This window comes from Acinonyx jubatus, chromosome A2, assembly GCF_027475565.1.
Source record: "Acinonyx jubatus isolate Ajub_Pintada_27869175 chromosome A2, VMU_Ajub_asm_v1.0, whole genome shotgun sequence".
Classification (NCBI taxonomy): domain Eukaryota; kingdom Metazoa; phylum Chordata; class Mammalia; order Carnivora; family Felidae; genus Acinonyx; species Acinonyx jubatus.
Window position 1 is genome coordinate 162,987,807 of NC_069383.1, and position 17,268 is coordinate 163,005,074.

Sequence of the window (17,268 nt, forward strand, 5' to 3'; positions counted from 1 at the left end):
ATGCTCTGTGAAAGACGCCAGCCACAAAAGATCACAAGTGTGTGGCTCCATTCATACGAAATGTCCAGAACAAGCAGCTTCACAGAGACGGGAAGTGAGTGGTTGCCTGGGGCTGGGGAATGAGTGGGGAGGGCGAGTGGGGAGAGACTGCTTAATGGGTGCGGAGTTTCTTCGGCGTGATCAAAATGTTCTAAGATTAGCCCGCAGTGCTGGTGGCATAGCTATAAATATACTAAAAACTACGGAATTGCACACCTTAAATGGATGCATTATATGGCACGTGAATTAAATCTCAGTAAACCTGTTTTCCTACGAGGCAGCCCAGGGTCGAGTAAGAGGACCGCGCCCTGGAATTTTGACGGACCCGGACTCCATCCAGCCCCTGCTGTTGCTTCGTCGGTCACCCTTGCCTCTCGCCGCTCGGCTAGAAACAATCCAGGTGCCAAGTCCACGCTGGAAGGCGGGGGAAGCCGCGCCCTCCAAGCCCCGCCCCCTCGGGCTTGAGTGACCTGCGTTGCCTTGGAAACTGTCTTCCCCACTCCCAAGGTACCACCTGAGGAAATCCAGGGGCGGGGGTCTTCTGGTCCATCGAAAAGCAATGAACTGGGTTTTTTTTTTTTTTTAAACGTTTATTTATTTTTGGGACAGAGAGAGACAGAGCATGAACGGGGGAGGGGCAGAGAGAGAGAGGGAGACACAGAATCGGAAGCAGGCTCCAGGCTCCGAGCCATCAGCCCAGAGCCCGACGCGGGGCTCGAACTCACGGACCGCGAGATCGTGACCTGAGCTGAAGTCGGACGCTCAACCGACTGAGCCACCCAGGCACCCCAGCAATGAAGTGTTTTGAGGTCGATTTTGAAGGCAATCTGCAGCTCCTTGGCATCGAGAAAAAAAAAAAACAAACAAAACAAAACATCTCGTGGCACGGACATTTTCTGGAAAAAATTACAAAAGCGTCTTCGGTCCAATCTGCAGTGGATTCAGTCCATTTCATGCGATCCACACGCCCCCACACCCCCCAACAAGCGACGTCTGCGAGTAGCAGCCTTTATCCGATTCGACTTGACATCCTGCGTGCATTTCAAGAGCAGATCCTTTCAGCCCCCAAACTACGAATCGTTTTTTCTTTTTCTTCTTTTGCGTAGCCTCCACACCCAACATGGGGGCTTGAACTCACGACCTCGGGATCAAGAGGCGCGCGCTCCACCGCCAGAGCCAGCCAGGCGGGCCCCCTTGCTTTTTCTTAGCAACATAAAGGCCTCTCAATACCCAGCTCGCGGGGAAAACCAGCAGCCACGGCTGCCGAAAGTCGTAAATTGCGTGCGTTCCTTTCTTTGGCCTCCATTTCTGCGTTTCATGGAGAAATTTGTGTCGTCGGAGGCCAGGAAGAGAATCCCAACCTGCAGACCTGGAAATACAAGATCCATTAAGGATGACTTAAGCTTCTTTGTTTTTGAAATTAATCTTACGATGCAAATAACATGGAAATCCGTTTCGTTTGCACAGAAGTAAAGTCTGTGTAGTTAAGGCCGCCGCACGTCCACCATATCCCCATTATCAGCTTGTTACGCTTCTTGCTAAAACTTTTCCTACACACACACACACACACACACACACACACACACACGCACAGAGTGATCGTTTTCTAGGACTTGCACCAGCAAAGCACCACAAACCGGGGCCTTGAACTACTGTGAACGTATCGCCTCACACTTCTGGGGCCTAGAAGTCCAACGTCAAGGACTGGATCAGGGCTGGTTGCTTCTGAGGCCCTGAGGGAGAATGTGCCACAGGCCCTCCGGCTTCCGGGGGGGTCACGGGCCATCTTTGGTGTTCCTTGGCTTAATCAGGTGCCACCCCGATCTCTTTGCCTTCCTTGTCACCTGGCTTCGCCCCGTGTGTCTGTGTCCGGATTTCCCTTTTCAGTGGGTCACTACTGCCCTATACCCGTGTGACGTCATCTGAACTCAGCACGTCTGCGATGACCCTATGGGCACATGAGGTCGCGCGTTCCAAGGTCCTGGGGAGTTAGGACTTCCACCCACGAATTTGCGTTTGGGGGGGGAAACACAATGCCAGACACGACACACACACACACACACACACACACACACACACACGTACACATGTATGTTTCTGTGCCAACGTGAGGCCACATCTTGTGTTGAATGATCGCACCGCCACCGTGCTGAAGACGTAAACATCAGCCTGCCACTTGGCGCTTTCGCTCCGTCACCTGCCCCTGCGTGGCCGGGTGCCCTGCGTGGTCAGGCATTCCGAGGGGCCACCACGGTCTAAGCAGCCCTGGCTGATGCTGTGACAGCCCTCGCTGCTGTCTGGGGCCCGTGGACTGCTTTTCCGGGGCACGTAGGAAGACACAGAAGAATCAAGAATGCGGTTTGCGCTCTCTCAGGACATCCCAGCCCTCCTCGGGCTTGTTTAGCGACAAATTTAACACAGGGGGCTGCTGAGAAGGACAAAGAAGGGATGAGGACACACAGGTCATAGCTGCTGGAAAGAAGGGGTGTGGGGCTGGGGTCTCAAACCTCTGAGGAGGGGGCACCCCCACCCTCCCCCCACCCCGGCTGCTGCTGGACTCTCCGAAGCTCCGGGAGGTGGCCCTGAGCCCTTCATGTGTGGCTTGAGCAATTTACAAACTCTCTGAGCCTCAGTCTGCCTCTCTGTGAAGTGGGATAACTGAGTCTACCCCCCCCCCCCAGGAGGTCTTTGTAAGGGTTTAATGAGTTTAACTAATGTTCTCCCTCAGGGGCGCCTGGGTGGCTTTGCCCCTTGACCTTGCGACTTCAGCTCAGGTCATGATCGCAAGGTTTGTGGGTTCGAGCCCCACGTCCGGCTCTGTGCTGACAGCTGGGAGCCTGGATCCTGCTTCAGATTCTGTCTCCCTCACTCTCTGCCCCTCCCCCACTCACACTCTGTCTCTCTCTCTCTCTCAAATGAATAAACATTAAAAGAATGTATAACTAATGTTCTCCCTCAGAATCGGGCCGGGCTGCTCATTGTGACTGCAAGCGTTTGCTGGTTTTGTCCATGCAGCTTCAGACCCCTGTTGCAGAGAATTTTCTAGCACAGTGAGCGGTTGCCACCCAGGGTAACTGAGGGAGACATTGGGCAAAGCCTAGACACATTTTTGGTTGTAGCAACGTGGAGGGGGCCGGAGTCTGCTCCTGTGCTGGGATGCACAGGACAGCCCTCCCCCCCCCCCCCCAAAGCCACAAAGAATGATCTGGTGCCCTGTGTCAGCAGTGCCTGGGCTGGGAAACCCTGTTCTGCGGGCCGAATCCTCACCTGCCTAATCTCCCCTAACCCTATTCATCAGTGCTGCTGTCATGCCCATTACAAAGAGGGAAACTGAGGCTCGGGGGATTGCCTGAGGCTGCCTGGGCCCCCCAAGCCACCCCAGGAATCTAAGGAAGTTCCTGGCTGTTTCCCTGGGTTCTAGGAGCCCTCCCTCCCCTTCCTTCCACCTCTCCCCTCTTCTCCCCACCCCTACTCCCAGTCCTCCTGGGCTGGGTCTGAGGGAAGATCAAAGCAAACCCCTCTTCCTACTGGGGCCACCGGGACATCCGATCTCCAGCAGGGGCTGGGGGGCAGCTGGGGGTACTCCGGGGACATCAAAGCCTGTCTGGATCTCTCCTGACCCCAAGTCTGTCTCTGTCCCATCCTGAGGGCAAGGCATTCCACTCTCCCTCACATCCTCCCTCTCGGGCAGGACCTTCTCTGATCTTCCTGGCAAATCTGACCCCCACTCTTATGCGGGGGCAGGCATGTGTGCCCTCCACTGGTTTGCCAACCCCTGCAGCTGAGGCCCACTTGGGAGTAGACTGCCCAGTCCCCGCCCTCGTACAGCTTTTTATCTGACCCTCCCACCTCCTCTCGGAACCCTACGTGGCTCCCCAGGGACCTGGAAGTAAAAGCCAGACATTTGTCTGTCCTGCCAACCCCCCACCCCCTCCTCCGTGGCGCATCTGCCGGAAGGGCTGCTGGGGGAGGATCCCTGTGGGTTCCTGACCCATGCAGGAGGCTGGTAAGGGTATCTTCAGGTGGGTCCTCCCGGGCCAGTGCAGAAAGGACTCAAAGATGTTCAGGGCGCCCGGGTGGCTCAGCCAGTCAAGCGTCCGACTTCGGCTCAGGTCATGATCTCACAGTCTGTGGGTTCGAGCCCCGCGTCGGGCTCCGGGCTGACGGCTCGGAGCCCGGAGCCTGCTTCGGATTCTGGGTCTCCCTCTCTCTCTGCCCCTCCCCAACTAGCGCTCTGTCTCTGCCTCTCAAAAAATAAAATAAAAACGTTAAAAAAAAATGTAAAAAAAGAACTCAAAGATGCTGGAGATCACGTGGGGCCCAGTGTGGATCCTGAGTCTGCCTCTTGTGAGCTGTGTGCCCTCTGGCAAGGACTTCTGTGAAAGCCTGTTTCCCTGGAAAAATGGGCCAGAGGTACTATGAGATCTCCTGGGGAGGTGGGAAGAATGGAGATGAGAAACGTGAATACAAAATGTGGGTGGGGGGCGGCCTGGCGGGCTCAGTCCTTAGAGCAAGAGACTCTTGGTCGTGAGTTTGAGCCCCACGGTGGGTTGGGGGGAGAGATTACTTAAATAAAACCTGAACAGATATTTATTTTTATTTATTAAAAAATTTTTTTTAACGTTTATTCATTTTTGAGAGACGGAGAGACAGAGCATGAACGGGGGAGGGGCAGAGAGAGAGGGAGACACAGAATCTGAAGCAGGTTCCAGGCTCTGAGCTGTCAGCACAGAGCCCGGCACGGGGCCTGAACCCAGGAACTGTGAGATCATGACCTGAGCCAAAGTCGGATGCTCAACCGACTGAGCCACCCAGGCGCCCCTTTAAAACCTTAGCAAATATTTTAAAAGCTGAGGTGAGTATTTTACAAGCCCCGTAAAGCTGAGTGAGGCAAGAGTTTCTTCAGGTGTTCTTTTACTCTCCCAGGGAAACAGAAGGGGAGCTTGCCCCACACGAAGGAAAGAATTCAGATTCTTGTCTCTCCTTATCATTTATCTCCTCCACATCGGTGACCTCAACCTCTTATCTCCCCGCTCCCTGCTAGTTTACCTCTTGAGTCCCCATTGCCCCCTCCACACCCACTTTCCAGGCCCCTTTTCATAAAAATGTGGGTATTGCGGTGGGTAGTCTGGGCTGGGACCCCCCTTGGGCTGCCTGAGCCTCCGGTTTGTCAGTGGGTTGCGGTCTGTTTCCCGGTTTCTGTCTACACTTCTGAATCTCTGCCTTCGCACGCCCACCAATCATTGGACAGATATTTCTTTTAAGTTTTTATTTATTTATTTTTAAGAGAGAGAGAGAGAGAGAGAGAGAGAGAGAGAGAGAGAGAGAGAGAACAAGCAGGGGAGGGGGAGGGGCAGAGAGAGAGGGAGACTCAGAATCCGAAGCAGGCTCCAGGCTCTGAGCTGTCAGCACAGAGCCCGACGCGGGGCTCGAACTCCCGAACCTGTGAGATCATGACCTGAGCTGAAGTCGGTCACTTAACCCACCGAGCCCCCCGGGCGCCCCATGGACAGATATTTCTTGGGCTCCTCTTATGGGCTGGGCATTCCTGGAGACAACACAGTGACTAACCCAGTCCCTGCCTTCATGGGGATCAGAGTTCAGTGGGGGACCCAGCGACAGTGGGGGTGGGGGGGGGGAGTGAGGGAAAGCAGATATCAGGGTTGTGATGTGGGCCAGTGCAGAGTACTGTATAATGACAGGGGAGGAAGGGGTGATGAGTAGACCTTCTGAGACTACTAAGAGCTAACAATGATATCCCTTGAAAAATATTTTATGTATTTATTTATTTTAAGTAATCTCTACACCCAGCGTGCGACTGGAACTCAGGACCCTGAGATCGAGTCACGCTCTCTACCAACTGAGCCAGCCAGGGCCCCTTATATCACTTACAATTTTTTAGGGGCACCTGGGTGGCTCAGTCAGTTAAGAGTTCAACTTTGGCTCAGGTCATGATCTCAGGGTTGGTGGGTTCGAGCCCCCCCCCCCCCCCCCCCGTCAGGCTCTATGCTGACAGCTCGGAGCCTGGAGTCTGCTTTGGATTCTGTGTCTCCCTCTCTCTCTACCCCTCCCCTGGTCGCGCACCGTGTGTGTGTGTGTGTGTGTGTGTGTGTGTGTGTGTGTGTGTGTCTTTTTCAAATATTCTGTGTCTCCTTCTCTCTCTGCCTCTCCAGGAAGACCCAGAATCCGAATCAGACCCGAGGCTCCGAGGTGTCAGCACAGAGGCGGAAGGGAACTTGAACCCAAGGACTGGGGAGATCATGACCTGAGCCAAAGTAGGAAGCTTACTGGACTGAACGACCCAGGCGCTACGCACCGCCCCCCCCCCCCCATAGAATTTTTAATGTGCATTATACCCATTCCAGATCTGGGGAGACTGAGGCTCTCCAGAGTTAAAGGCTGGAACAGCCAGGAGGGAGTGGGGTTTCTGGCTGGAGTGCGGGTGTTCAACCCCCGCCGGAGGGGCCCTGGGGGCGCGGGGGCACAACAGCACCCAACGTTTGGGGGAACCTGAAACCGCTTGGGTGGTGACCCAGTCGTGGGAGGGCGGTTGGGGGAGGGTGGGGAGGGGTTGCAGGCACCTGACTCCCTGAGCCCCCGGGGCACGCCCGCTCCGTTCTCTGGGCCTGTGTGAAATGGGAGACACTCGCTTCGCTTCCCTCCAGGCTTGGGTGAGAAAACCCACGTGGGCCGTTTGGCACAGCCGGCGCTCATTAAACTCCAGCTGGTGTTATTATGATGATTATCCCCATTATTATCCTTAATAACTAATTAATTAGAACGAATGCGTCCTCTCCGCGTCCGACTGGGTCTCTCCGGGTCGGGAAGTCACCGGACCCCGAGGAGGGGCGAGCTCAGACTCAGAATTCTCCCCCATCTCCCGCGCCCCCAGCCCGCCCCCTCCCGGCCCACACGGTAGGCTTCGTAGCGCTGCCGTCAGGCGAGGGGGGCGCCGGCCTGAAGGCAGGGGTCCGGGCGTGGGCGCTCCCGTGTCGCCGCCCACGTGCGTGCGGGTCCCTCTCACCCGAGGGCGAACCGTCCGGCGCTAGGACCGTCTCAGCCCGTCGGCGCCCGGCACGGAGGCCGAACCCGCCCCGAGGCCACGCCCCTCTCTCTGGTTATTGGCTTCCGGGTCCCGGCGCGCGGCCCCGATTGGTGGAGGCGGCCGTCAGCCTGCCCCGCCCCGCCCCGACCAGGCCTTAATTTTGGGTTCGGGGCTCGGCGGCCGCCTGCGCGCTCCGCGGGGCGGACTTGGGCGGCGGCGCGGGGAGAGCGGGGCGTCTGCCGCGCGCCCGACCGCCCGGCCGGAGTCCGGGGCGCGGCCATGGGCCCGGGGCCCCCAGCAGCCGGAGCGGGGGCGCCCCCGCGGCCCCTGTCCCTGGCCGCTCGGCTGAGCTACGCCGTGGGCCACTTCCTCAACGACCTGTGCGCGTCCATGTGGTTCACGTACCTGCTGCTCTACCTGCACTCGGTGCGCGCTTACAGCTCCCGCGGCGCGGGCCTGCTGCTGCTGCTCGGCCAGGTGGCCGACGGGCTGTGTACGCCCCTCGTGGGCTACGAGGCCGACCGCGCCGCCGGCCGCTGCGCCCGCTGCGGCCCTCGGAAGGCTTGGCACCTGGTCGGTAAGTCTCGGCTGAGCCTCCCCCGTCTGACTGCCCGCCGGCTCGAGCCTCCCCCGTCGGACTGCCTGCCCCGGGGCCCGAGCCTCCCTCCTGTGCCCGCCTGCCCTAGGCCTGAACCTCCCGCGTCCAGTACTTTCCCCCGTCCATGAGCCTCCCCCATCTGTCTGCTTAGCTGCCCTGTACTCCTTCTGTCTGCCATCTGACCGCTCATGTGACCCTCCGGTGTCACTTCCCTTTGTCTTTCTCTCTGACCCCCGTGGGCACCCTGAACGCTCTGCCTGCCTAGTGCCACCTCTGTCGCTCTGCCTGGTCTGGCTTCTCTATTTGTCTGGGTGACCACCCGGGACAACTCGGTGGGAGTGGGGGGTCAGGCTGCCTAGACGCCCCCCCTCTGTCAGTCTGTCCGTTTCTCCGGTGCACCTCTGCCCATCGTCTGCCCCGGCTCGGACAGCCTGGTGCTTGGGAGGTCTGAGGGTGCTGTCCCCGAGCCAAGACTTGGGGGCAGGTAAGACCAAGGAGTCAGGGGTCTGTGTCTGTCTGGCTGAGGGGGCTGGGGTCTGCGGGGCCAACAGGGTGGGGCTCTGGGGGAGCTGTCAGAACACCTGTGTTGGTGAGGGGGTGGAGGCAGGTGCCCCCGGAGCTGGGGTGTCCCGCCCCGTGCACAGCCTTGATAAGGCCGGCCTCCCAGCATCCCTTCTGTGCCGCCGTGGACCCTGGGCCTTGAGATTAGCCCCCGCCGCTTTCTCTGCCCACCTCCCCCTGGCACGGGTGCCTCCCGGCACTTGGGGCCCGCCGGGCATTTCGGGAGGCAGGCACAGGAATCCTGCCCTGCGAATTCTGGGCGGCAGCTTTCTAGAAGCTAGGAGGGGCCGGCTGATGTCTCCTTGCCCTTGGGAACAGTGACCGAGGAGGCAGTGACTTGCCCTGGGCCCTCGTGAGCGCTGTTTTTGCCAGGTGCAGCAGATTTCCAAGCGGCCGGAGGTCGGGATTCCCGGGTGCCGAGGACACCCAGGCTGCCCTGGGGGTCACTTTAGACTGTAGCGGCCGGGGAGGGGAGCAGGGAGACACGGGAGACTCAGACCGCTGCTCCCCTCTGAAAAGCGGACGGGAAAGGTGCTCCTCTTTGGGCCCGTGCGGGGATTGCTTGCAGAGTCTGAGAGCCCGGCCTCCAACGCAGTTCTGTTCAGGTCAAGTCCTTGACGAGCAAACGCGATAGTTCCTAGGCCTGACGGGTGACAGACACGTGGGTGTGGGGGTCTTCTCCCTGGGCCGACAGGGGAGCCACCCCTGGGGAGCCGGAAGCAGCCGTGGGAAGGGGTCCCCGGGAGCGCACGCTGTTAGCAGCCTGATTCTGCGCCCCTTTCATAGGCGGGAGGCCTGGGGTTCAGTGAGGCTCCCACCAGACCCCAGAGGAAGAATCGGCATCCCCTCCCCCCTGCAAAGGTTAGGCACCTTTATAAATAAAGAGCCGGCTTTGCGTTTATGTACAACCGGCCTGGGGGCTACGCACCCCTACCAGGCACCACGGCCTCCACCTGCACCCCTTCCCCTTCTCCGCCGCAGGGTGAGCGTGTGGGGAGACCCAGGAGGATCTGAGAGGAAGCCGAGGCAGCCCCTCTTGAGGCCTGATAAGGGGACCTGAGTGAAAGTCACCTTGGCAACCCTCCCCACTTCTCTTTTTTTCTTTCTTTTTTTTTTTTGCCGCTGAGCCTGTGGCCGGTGGCGATGGATTCACTTTTCCCCTTAACAAGCTCTCTGGGCTTCCCCCAGCCCCGAGAGGATACAGCCAGACAGGGGATGATTCTCCGTGGGGTCCACGCTGGGACATGTGGGTGGACTAGGTTTCATAAGGGAGAAGCAGAGCTTTGAAGGAAGGGACATTAGCTTTGGGGGTTTGAAGGATGGATAGGAGTGTGTGTGCGCGTGCATTCCGGCCGGTTGAGACAGCTGTGCAAATGTGACCTACCACAGTTTTAAAGCTCGCGAGGCAGGTTTTGCACGTTAATCTTTTTTATTTTTTATTTTTTAATGTTTCTTTTTGAGAGCGAGTGAGACAGAGTACAAGTTGGGGGCGGGGGGCAAAGAGAGAGGGAGACACAGAATCCGAAGCAGGCTCCAGGCTCCGAGCCGTCAGCACAGAGCCCGACGCGGGACTCGAACCCACGAACCGTGAGATCATGAGCTGAGCTGAGCCGAAGTGGGACACTCAACCCACTGAGCCACCCGGGTGCCCCTTGCATGTTAACTCATGCTGACTTTGAGAGGCAGATATTTTTGTTATCTCCGCTTTCTGGAAACTGAGGCCCCAAGTCCCTTGCCCAAGGTCCCCCAGCCAGGCAGCCTCGTCCAGACAATGGTTAACCTGGCCTGGCCGGCTCCAGGGCGGGTTCTGGCCAGGGCGGCGCATTCTTCTGACCAGAGTGTACGGTTTGTGCCTGGGCCCTGCGGGGGCCTCCAGGGCCCCAGCGCCCCCAGGAATCGGATCGGGATGCCCCGCCCACGCACCAGTTCCAGAGAAATAGCAAGGAAAGGTGGTTTTGGTTTCATTTCCCCATCCCCGGGACTGCGGACGTGGGCCCCGCGTCGGGGCGTGAGGTCCAGAGCCTCAGGGGAGGAGGGAAGGCCAGCTGCTGGGCCCAGCGGGGAGGTGGGGGAGAGGGCCCTGAGCTGGAGGGAAGGAGCAGCTCGGGGGCGGGCAGCAGGCTGGGTTCTCGGCTCTGCGGCTCACACAATGGACCTGCGTCCTCGGCTGGAAAATGGGGATGGTGGTAACACCCACCTCTTCAGGCTGTAAATTGGTGGCATTATTAATATTATCACTTAGTCACTCAAAAAGTCTGTACCGGGCTCCGTGCTGGCGGGCCAGGCCCACACAAGTGACCCAGAGAGACCTGTCGTCTGCCCTCCCAGAGCCTGGTCTGGCGGGGGAGGCAGGCAGGAAACAAGCAGAGACAGAAACATCCGTGTGTGTGCTAAGGCACATGAGAAGGAAGCCGTGTCCAGACGGGCTGCGGGGATGGGACAGCCGGTGACTGGGTCGGCCAGGGAGAGCTTTTCTGAGGAGGTGGCGTTTGAGTTGAGTACTGAGGGACAAAAAGGACTCAGCCTTGCTGGGACGGTGTGAGGGAATAGCATTCCACGCAGCAGCACGACCTGTGCAAAGGCCCTGGGGTAGCACGGAGCCTGGCGTGCGGGGGCAGGGAGGAGGCCCGTTGTGGCTGGGGCAGAGGGGGCAGGGCCGGTCCCGCAGGGCCTGTTGGCTGCCCTTGAGGACCTGGGCTTGTTCTGAGGTATCGGGCTTTTTTCCAGGAAGAGGCCGGGCCTCCTCCTGAGCTGATGGGGACACTGGGGCTCAGGGAGGGCAGGGTCCAGTGTAGCCTCACCCGGCGTCCCCTGGCCTTCTGACGGCTGGTAGCCCCGTGGGCCGCTTGGTAGGAGCTGGGGGAGGAAAAGGCCCTACCGGGCGAGGCAGGAGGGGGAAGTTGGGGGCATAAATGGCGTGTCCGGTGGGCAGTGGCGCCCTTTCAACCTGCCGACCCGCGGCTCCTCTCATTCCCTCTGCACCCCTCCCCCCCATCCCCTGCCCTGTCACCCTGGGGAGCCCGAGGCTGGCGTGGGGAGGCCTCGTCCTTGTCCTTTCCTAACACTTGGCTGGAGGTCCTGGCCCTGCCCTTGTACTCGCTATAGCACGTGACCTCACGTGCCTCAGTTTCCCCATTAGACACCGGGGGCGCATCACCTGAACTGGCAGGTGGAGGCCTGGCTCCGCTGTCCTCTTGGGCCGCATGACCTTGGGTCCCTCTGCCTCGGCTTCCCCGTTTGTCCCGGGAACCCTTAACCTGCTGACTCCGACCCCACTGTATGACTTTGCAGGGCCTTTTCCGGGCCTGGCTCGTCTCCGCCTGGTCGCGCCCTGGGGAGCCGGGGGCTCGTGGGAAGGCCCTGTGGGGTGACCGCCCCGCTCTCCGTTCGTCCACAGGCACCGTCTGTGTCCTGCTGTCCTTCCCCTTCATCTTCAGCCCGTGCCTGGGCTGCGGGGCGGGTACCCCGGAGTGGGCCGCCCTCCTCTACTACGGGCCCTTCATCGTGATCTTCCAGTTCGGCTGGGCCGCTACGCAGATCGCCCACCTCAGTCTCATCCCGGAGCTCGTCACCAACGACCACGAGAAGGTGGAGCTCACGGCCCTCAGGTACGTGGGGCACCGGCGAGGCCTGGAGACCGGGGCGCCCTCCGTGTTTGGGCTCCGCTTGGCGGTGTGGCTCCGGGACCGTCAGCCCCGGGTGACCCTTCTGTACGATGGCGTATCCCTCCGCCGTTGCGGCCACAGAGTTAGCAGCTTACAACGGCACCAGATAGCCTCTCCTGGTTGCTGTGGGTGTGGAGCCTGACTCTGCTCGGCTTTACTTTCTGCTCCGCGGTCTGTCTGGAGGCCCCCATCGAGGTGGTGGCTAGGCCTGGGGTCTCACCTGAGGCTTGGGTTTTCCTAAGGATCTCCTGATTAGGCTTGGCTCACCCAGGATAATCTCCATTAATTATACCCGCAGGATCCCTTTACCTTTGTCACTTTCACCTAAACAGCGGGAGTGATCTCGCTTATCCACGGTCCCCTTCTCGAGGGGAGGGATTAGGACGCGACCAGGGTGTGGGAAGATCGAGGCCCATCTCAGACTCCAGCTTGCCCACACGGATACAGCTGGGCACCGGGCTGGTCTGTTGGCTGGTTTGAGGCACTGAAGGAGGTTCTCCTGGATATGGTAATGGGAGCATTTATGCAGTGCTTGCTGTGTGCAGCACAGTTCTAGGCCCTTTGTGTGGATTATCTTTAATCATCATGGCAAGGCCAGGCTTGGTGCAGAGCCCGCCCCTACGGGCCACTGTGCAGCGGGACAAGGGTACGGGAGATGATCGAGTGCCAGGCGGAAGGGCTAGCACGGGTGGTGGCGGCCCCTGTGGCCGGAGCTGAGGGGAGGACTGGCTCACGGGAGGCGCCCTGAGCGTGCACCCCTCTGGCATCTTCAGTGGGGCCTTGCCTCCTCCATCTCGGTCTGCTTGGCCCCAGCGCTGCCCAGCCCGGCCTCTGACTTCCACATCATGGCGCGGAGCCGTGGGCGCCAATGACGGGGGTTGCCCCGGGCCCGAGGGCCCCAGCTGGCGGGCCAGGCAGGGCTGAGACCGAGCTCGGGGGGCCACCTTCCACCTGCCGATGCTTTACCGCCAGCCTTGTGGCCAATTCACTCTGATCTCTGGGGGGGTTGTGCTCACTTTCAGAAAGGGAAACGGAGTCCTGGTGTGCGATCCAGAGGCTCTGCCCCCAAGCCCTGGAGGGACATTGTTCTAGGGCTGCGAGCAGGAGCAGGCCTGGATGCTTCTAGACCATGGAGCCCTGGCCCTGTCAAAAGCCCAGGAGCTGGGAACCAAGAATCCCCACATCCTGGCTTCTGAGCATCTCCAGCGCACAGGCGTGTGGGCCATGCCCTGCTTCCCCGAGTCTCGGTGCCCGGACAGCTCGGGTCGTCATGGTGGACTCGTGGGTCATTGTAAATCCTCGGATAACGCGTAGCCAGGGCTTTCCTGGGGCCACCCGACGTTTAGTGGCTGAGATCGCCCAGCAGCCAGAGATTCCCCGGATGCCAGCGGTGGCTCTGGCAGCGCGGGCCCCCGGGGAAGCGGCAGCCGTGCGCCCTCCCGGGCCGCCGCGCCGAAGCCTCGCCTGCCTCCCGCCAGGTACGCCTTCACCGTGGTGGCCAACATCACCGTGTACGGTGCCGCCTGGCTGCTGCTCCGCCTGCAGGGCTCCCCGCACATGGACGTGGCCCGGGATGTCCGCGACCAGCTGGGCGTCCAAGACGTGCGGGTGTTCCAGGTGAGCTGGGCCCCGGGCGGGACACCCCGGGGCCCCGGACCCCGGGGCTTGGGCTCCGGCCGACCCCTGTCCTGCCTGGCCTCCAGAACCTGTCCCTGCTGGTGGTCGGAGTGGGCGCCATCTTCTCGCTGCTGTTCCATGTGGGCACGAGGGAAGGGCGCCGGCCGCGGGCGGAGGAGCCCGACGAGCACAGCCCGCTGCTGGCCCCGCCCACCGCCCAGCCCCTGCTGCTCTGGAAACACTGGCTGCGGGAGCCCGCCTTCTATCAGGTGTGCTGAGGGGGTGGGGGCGCTGGGGACACAGTGGGGCTGGACCTGAGGCCCCTACTCTTGGGGGGGGGGGGGTGTCACTTCATCATCCTGTACCCCCGGGCAGACGTTCTTTGTCCCTAGCGGCCCTCGTCCCTGCAGGCGGCTCCCGTAGGCCCCGTGTCCCCTGCCGATGGGGGCAGGGCGCGCCGTCGGAGCCCAGCCTTCTCTGCCCGCAGGTGGGCCTGCTGTACATGAGCACGAGGCTCATCGTGAACCTGTCCCAGACGTACATAGCCATGTACCTCACCTACTCGCTCAACCTGCCCAAGGTGAGCTGGGCGGCGCGGGCTGGCGCGGAGCGGGGAGGACGGGCCCTTCTGTGACAGGCGCGCTTGCGCTCTGCCCCGACAGAAGTTCATCGCCACCATCCCGCTGGTGATGTATGTCAGCGGATTCTGCTCGTCCTTCCTCATGAAGCCGGTCAACAAGTGCATCGGGAGGAACGTAAGTGGGCAGGCAGGGGTGGGCGGGAAGGATCTCCCACAGCGGAGAGCTGGGGCGGGGGGGGGGGGGGGGGGGGAAGGCGGCTCCGGACCGCGGCGCCCACACCATGGAAGCCCCGTGTCTGGGAGGTCTAGAGTCCCGGCCTCGGAGGGTTCTAGAACTTGGGGCTGCCAGGGGCAGCAGCCAGTGGGGCATGGAGCCCTTGAACTCTGGCCAGCGCGACTAAGGAACTGAACATTTCACTCTGTTTAACTTTAATGGACTCGGGCGCAGCCGTGGCCCCGCGGTGCGGGCTCTGTGGCGCTGCAGACCCCAGGCCCCCGAGTCTTGTGGGGTCCGAGCCAGGGGCCCCGTAGGCATGGCTCCCCTCACCCCTCCAGGCTGCGGCCGGGCCCGGAGGTCCGGCAGACGGAAGGGCAGAGGGGGTAGGTGCCGCCCGGCAAGGGCAAAGGCGGGCCTGACCTGGGCCCGCTCCTCCACAGCTGACCTACTTCGCGGGCCTCCTGGTGATCCTGGCCTTCGCCGCCTGGGTGGCGCTGGCAGACAGGCTCGGCGTGGCCGTGTACGTAGCCGCCGTGCTGCTGGGCACGGGCTGTGCCACGATCCTCGTCACCTCGCTGGCCATGACGGCCGACCTCATCGGCCCCCACACGGTAAGGCTGATGGTGTGGACCGGGTGGGGGGTTGGGGGACCGGGGCCGGGCTGTGACCTGCCTGCCCGTGTCCCCCAGCACAGCGGAGCCTTTGTGTATGGTGCCATGAGCTTCTCGGATAAGGTGGCCAACGGGCTGGCGGTCATGGCCATCCAGAGCCTGCATCCCTGCTCGTGAGTGCTGCTCACTTCCTCGCTTAGTAAGACGTGCCGAGTGCGTGCCGGGTGCCAGGCACTGCCCGGGGTCTGGGGACTCAGCCTGGGCCCGAGGCGGCACGCTGGCGGGTTCTCACAGGGGGGACGCCCGGCTGTTCCTTACCTCCGGCACTTGGCTTACTTAGGAAGCAAACGCGGGGTCTGCTGTGTGCCGAGGACACAGCATTCGGATGTACCAGGGCCGTGGGCAGGGCTGGGGCAAAGCCAGAGTCTTGTTCAGGCCCTGAGAACCTGTAAGGTTCCAGACCCCGGTGGTTCTAGAGCACTGAGGCTGAGCCTTGTAGAAGTCTGGGCTCTGGGACCAAGGGCGGTCTGTTCCCGTCCTCATGGACCTGGGGGCAACGCCAGCCACTTTAACAAGCACATAGCTGCGCGATCCAGACCAATGCAAGGTGTGTAGGAAACCCCACTTGTGGGAGCCTGACTGGGGCAAGAGGTCAGGGTGGGCTTCCTTGAGGAGAGGACACTGGACCTGAGACTCGGTGGCTGTCAGGGAGTCCCAGGTAAACGGGGAGGAACAGCAAAGAGGAGGCCTGTGTGGCTGGAGCAGAGGAAATGAGGGCAACAGGAGGAGGGAGGGGGCAGTGCAGGTGTGCAGGGCCGAGGCGGGGGGGGGGGGGGGGGGGGGGGCCCCTCTGGTGGCTGCTGTTGGCACAACCACAACCGGGAGCAGGGGACTGTGGCAGCCCAGCCGGGTGAGGGGGCGCTGGGGTGCTGAGGGTGGCTCTCCGGTTCCGGCTACCCGACGGCTGAGCGGGAGGCCCAGGCTGCCGGGTCCTGAGGGATGTCAGCTCACCTGCTTCTGCCCCACCCCTAGCTTAGAGCTCTGCTGCCGGGCCTGCGTAGGCTTCTACCACTGGGTGATGGTGGCTGTGACTGGTGGCGTGGGCGTGGCCGCCACCCTCTGTCTGTGCAGTCTCCTGATCTGGCCCATCCGCCTGCGGAGCTGTGAGTTGGGGCCGCGCCCCACCCTTGACCATGGGCGGCAGGGCTGGGCCCCCGGCAGGCTCCGGCCTGACTACCCTCATCCCTTTCTCTTGCAGGGGACCCCGGAGCCTAACCCTGACACCGTCCCCCCACGGTCGCGGTCCTGTGCACATGAACTCTACAGGCCATGCCCAGCTCCCATCCCTGCCCCCCATCCTCACCCGGCTGTGAGGGCGGCAGGTGAGGGCAGGCGGTCAGCAGCCCAGACTCTGAGCTTGGCCCTCTGGGATCCAGGGGAGCGCCCAGCTCACCCGTCACCCCAGGCTCGGTCGGGGTTTCCTAGGTGCTGCCGGGTCCCTGGACGAACGGTGTCGTCATTGGGCCTGATGGGAGCCTCAGGCTTGGGGGGGACCCAGTCCCACAACCCTGTGCCCAAGGCCACGACTGGCTATGAATAAAAAGCCACCCAGGGGTGAGGACTGTGGCCTCAGCTGTCTGCCCGGGGCCCAGAGCAGGGAGGGGGCAGCCGGTGCCTCCAGGGTCCATCTGCCTTCGTCCCAGAGTTCTGGTCGCCAGGGTCTCGGTTAGTAGCTCCCTTTATCTGGCCACCTGGCCACCCAAGACCCTCCCAGGCCCCAGAAGTGGAGAGATGCACTGGGTCAGGGGGGTGGGGTGGTGTCAGAGGCATAGGGGTCCCTGCAGGGGCGGTGCTGGCAGCGTGACCTTTATCAGCAGACGGGCAGGTGGGTGGGCGGGGGCCGCTGGTTGGCGGAGGGACGGTAAGGCTCCAGGCTCCACCGCCGGTAGCTCTGGGTGGCGTAGCACGGCCGCCGCGGCACAGACAGGTACGGCACGTGGTCCGACCGCCACGGTGGCTCCACCCGGTATTGGTGCCTGTTGACCACTGTAGGGACCAGGACCCAGGTCACCTCCTGTCCCCCGCTTTCTGGCCCTGGGCAGTCTCCACTTCGGTCCAGGGGCCTCGCTCCCCCAGATTTCTGGGCCCCCGGTCCTCACCGTACTCCTTGCCCCGGATGAGTCTGTCCCTCCACAGCGTGCTCCCCCACCGTGTGCCGGGGTTCCTGTACTGGGCAGGGAGGACAGGGTTGTACCAGGCGGTCTCCTGGAGGTGCTGGGTACAGGCTGCGGGGGGAAGAGAGAGGAGGTCATCTCTGTCCTTGCCCTCCCCTGGG

General features: G+C 61.6%; 2 protein-coding genes across 8 annotated transcripts in view; one reads left to right on the forward strand and one right to left on the reverse strand.

Moving 5' to 3' along the window:
- The first annotated feature begins 7,246 nt into the window (after nucleotides 1-7,246).
- Nucleotides 7,247-16,552, forward strand: MFSD12 (major facilitator superfamily domain containing 12). 4 transcript variants are annotated; one of them, XM_027049519.2, is made up of 10 exons: nucleotides 7,247-7,661; nucleotides 11,641-11,851; nucleotides 13,387-13,525; nucleotides 13,612-13,794; nucleotides 14,013-14,105; nucleotides 14,188-14,280; nucleotides 14,763-14,933; nucleotides 15,012-15,106; nucleotides 15,966-16,096; nucleotides 16,192-16,552. In XM_027049519.2, the coding sequence occupies exons 1-10, from the start codon at nucleotides 7,364-7,366 to the stop codon at nucleotides 16,206-16,208; spliced, it is 1,431 nt and encodes a 476-aa protein (XP_026905320.1). In that variant the 5' UTR covers nucleotides 7,247-7,363; the 3' UTR covers nucleotides 16,209-16,552. The 4 variants fall into 4 exon arrangements, with proteins under 4 accessions (XP_026905320.1, XP_053076100.1, XP_053076099.1 ...); XM_053220124.1 differs by lacking the exon at nucleotides 7,247-7,661 and adding an exon at nucleotides 9,376-10,256 and having other exon boundaries at nucleotides 13,936-14,105; XM_027049521.2 differs by lacking the exon at nucleotides 7,247-7,661 and adding an exon at nucleotides 10,000-10,192.
- Nucleotides 16,262-17,268, reverse strand: part of TEKTIP1 (tektin bundle interacting protein 1) — a 119,500-nt gene continuing 118,493 nt past the window's right edge. For all 4 annotated transcript variants that reach the window (XM_053220128.1, XM_027049524.2, XM_027049523.2 and 1 more), the window contains 2 exons: nucleotides 17,093-17,218; nucleotides 16,262-16,979 (listed from right to left, as the gene is read on the reverse strand). In XM_053220128.1, coding sequence (XP_053076103.1) covers nucleotides 16,804-16,979; nucleotides 17,093-17,218 — 302 coding nt within the window. In that variant the 3' untranslated portion in view covers nucleotides 16,262-16,803. The remainder of the gene's footprint in view (nucleotides 16,980-17,092; nucleotides 17,219-17,268) is intronic.

Bases quoted from the DNA above. Each gene is read 5' to 3' on its own strand.
- MFSD12 (XM_053220124.1), top strand. From the start codon at position 9,910: ATGCTGACTTTGAGAGGCAGATATTTTTGTTATCTCCGCTTTCTGGAA. The intron at 13,795-13,935 runs GTGTGCTGAGGG...TCGTCCCTGCAG, and splicing joins GGGAGCCCGCCTTCTATCAG to GCGGCTCCCGTAGGCCCCGT. The intron at 14,934-15,011 runs GTAAGGCTGATG...CGTGTCCCCCAG, and splicing joins ACCTCATCGGCCCCCACACG to CACAGCGGAGCCTTTGTGTA.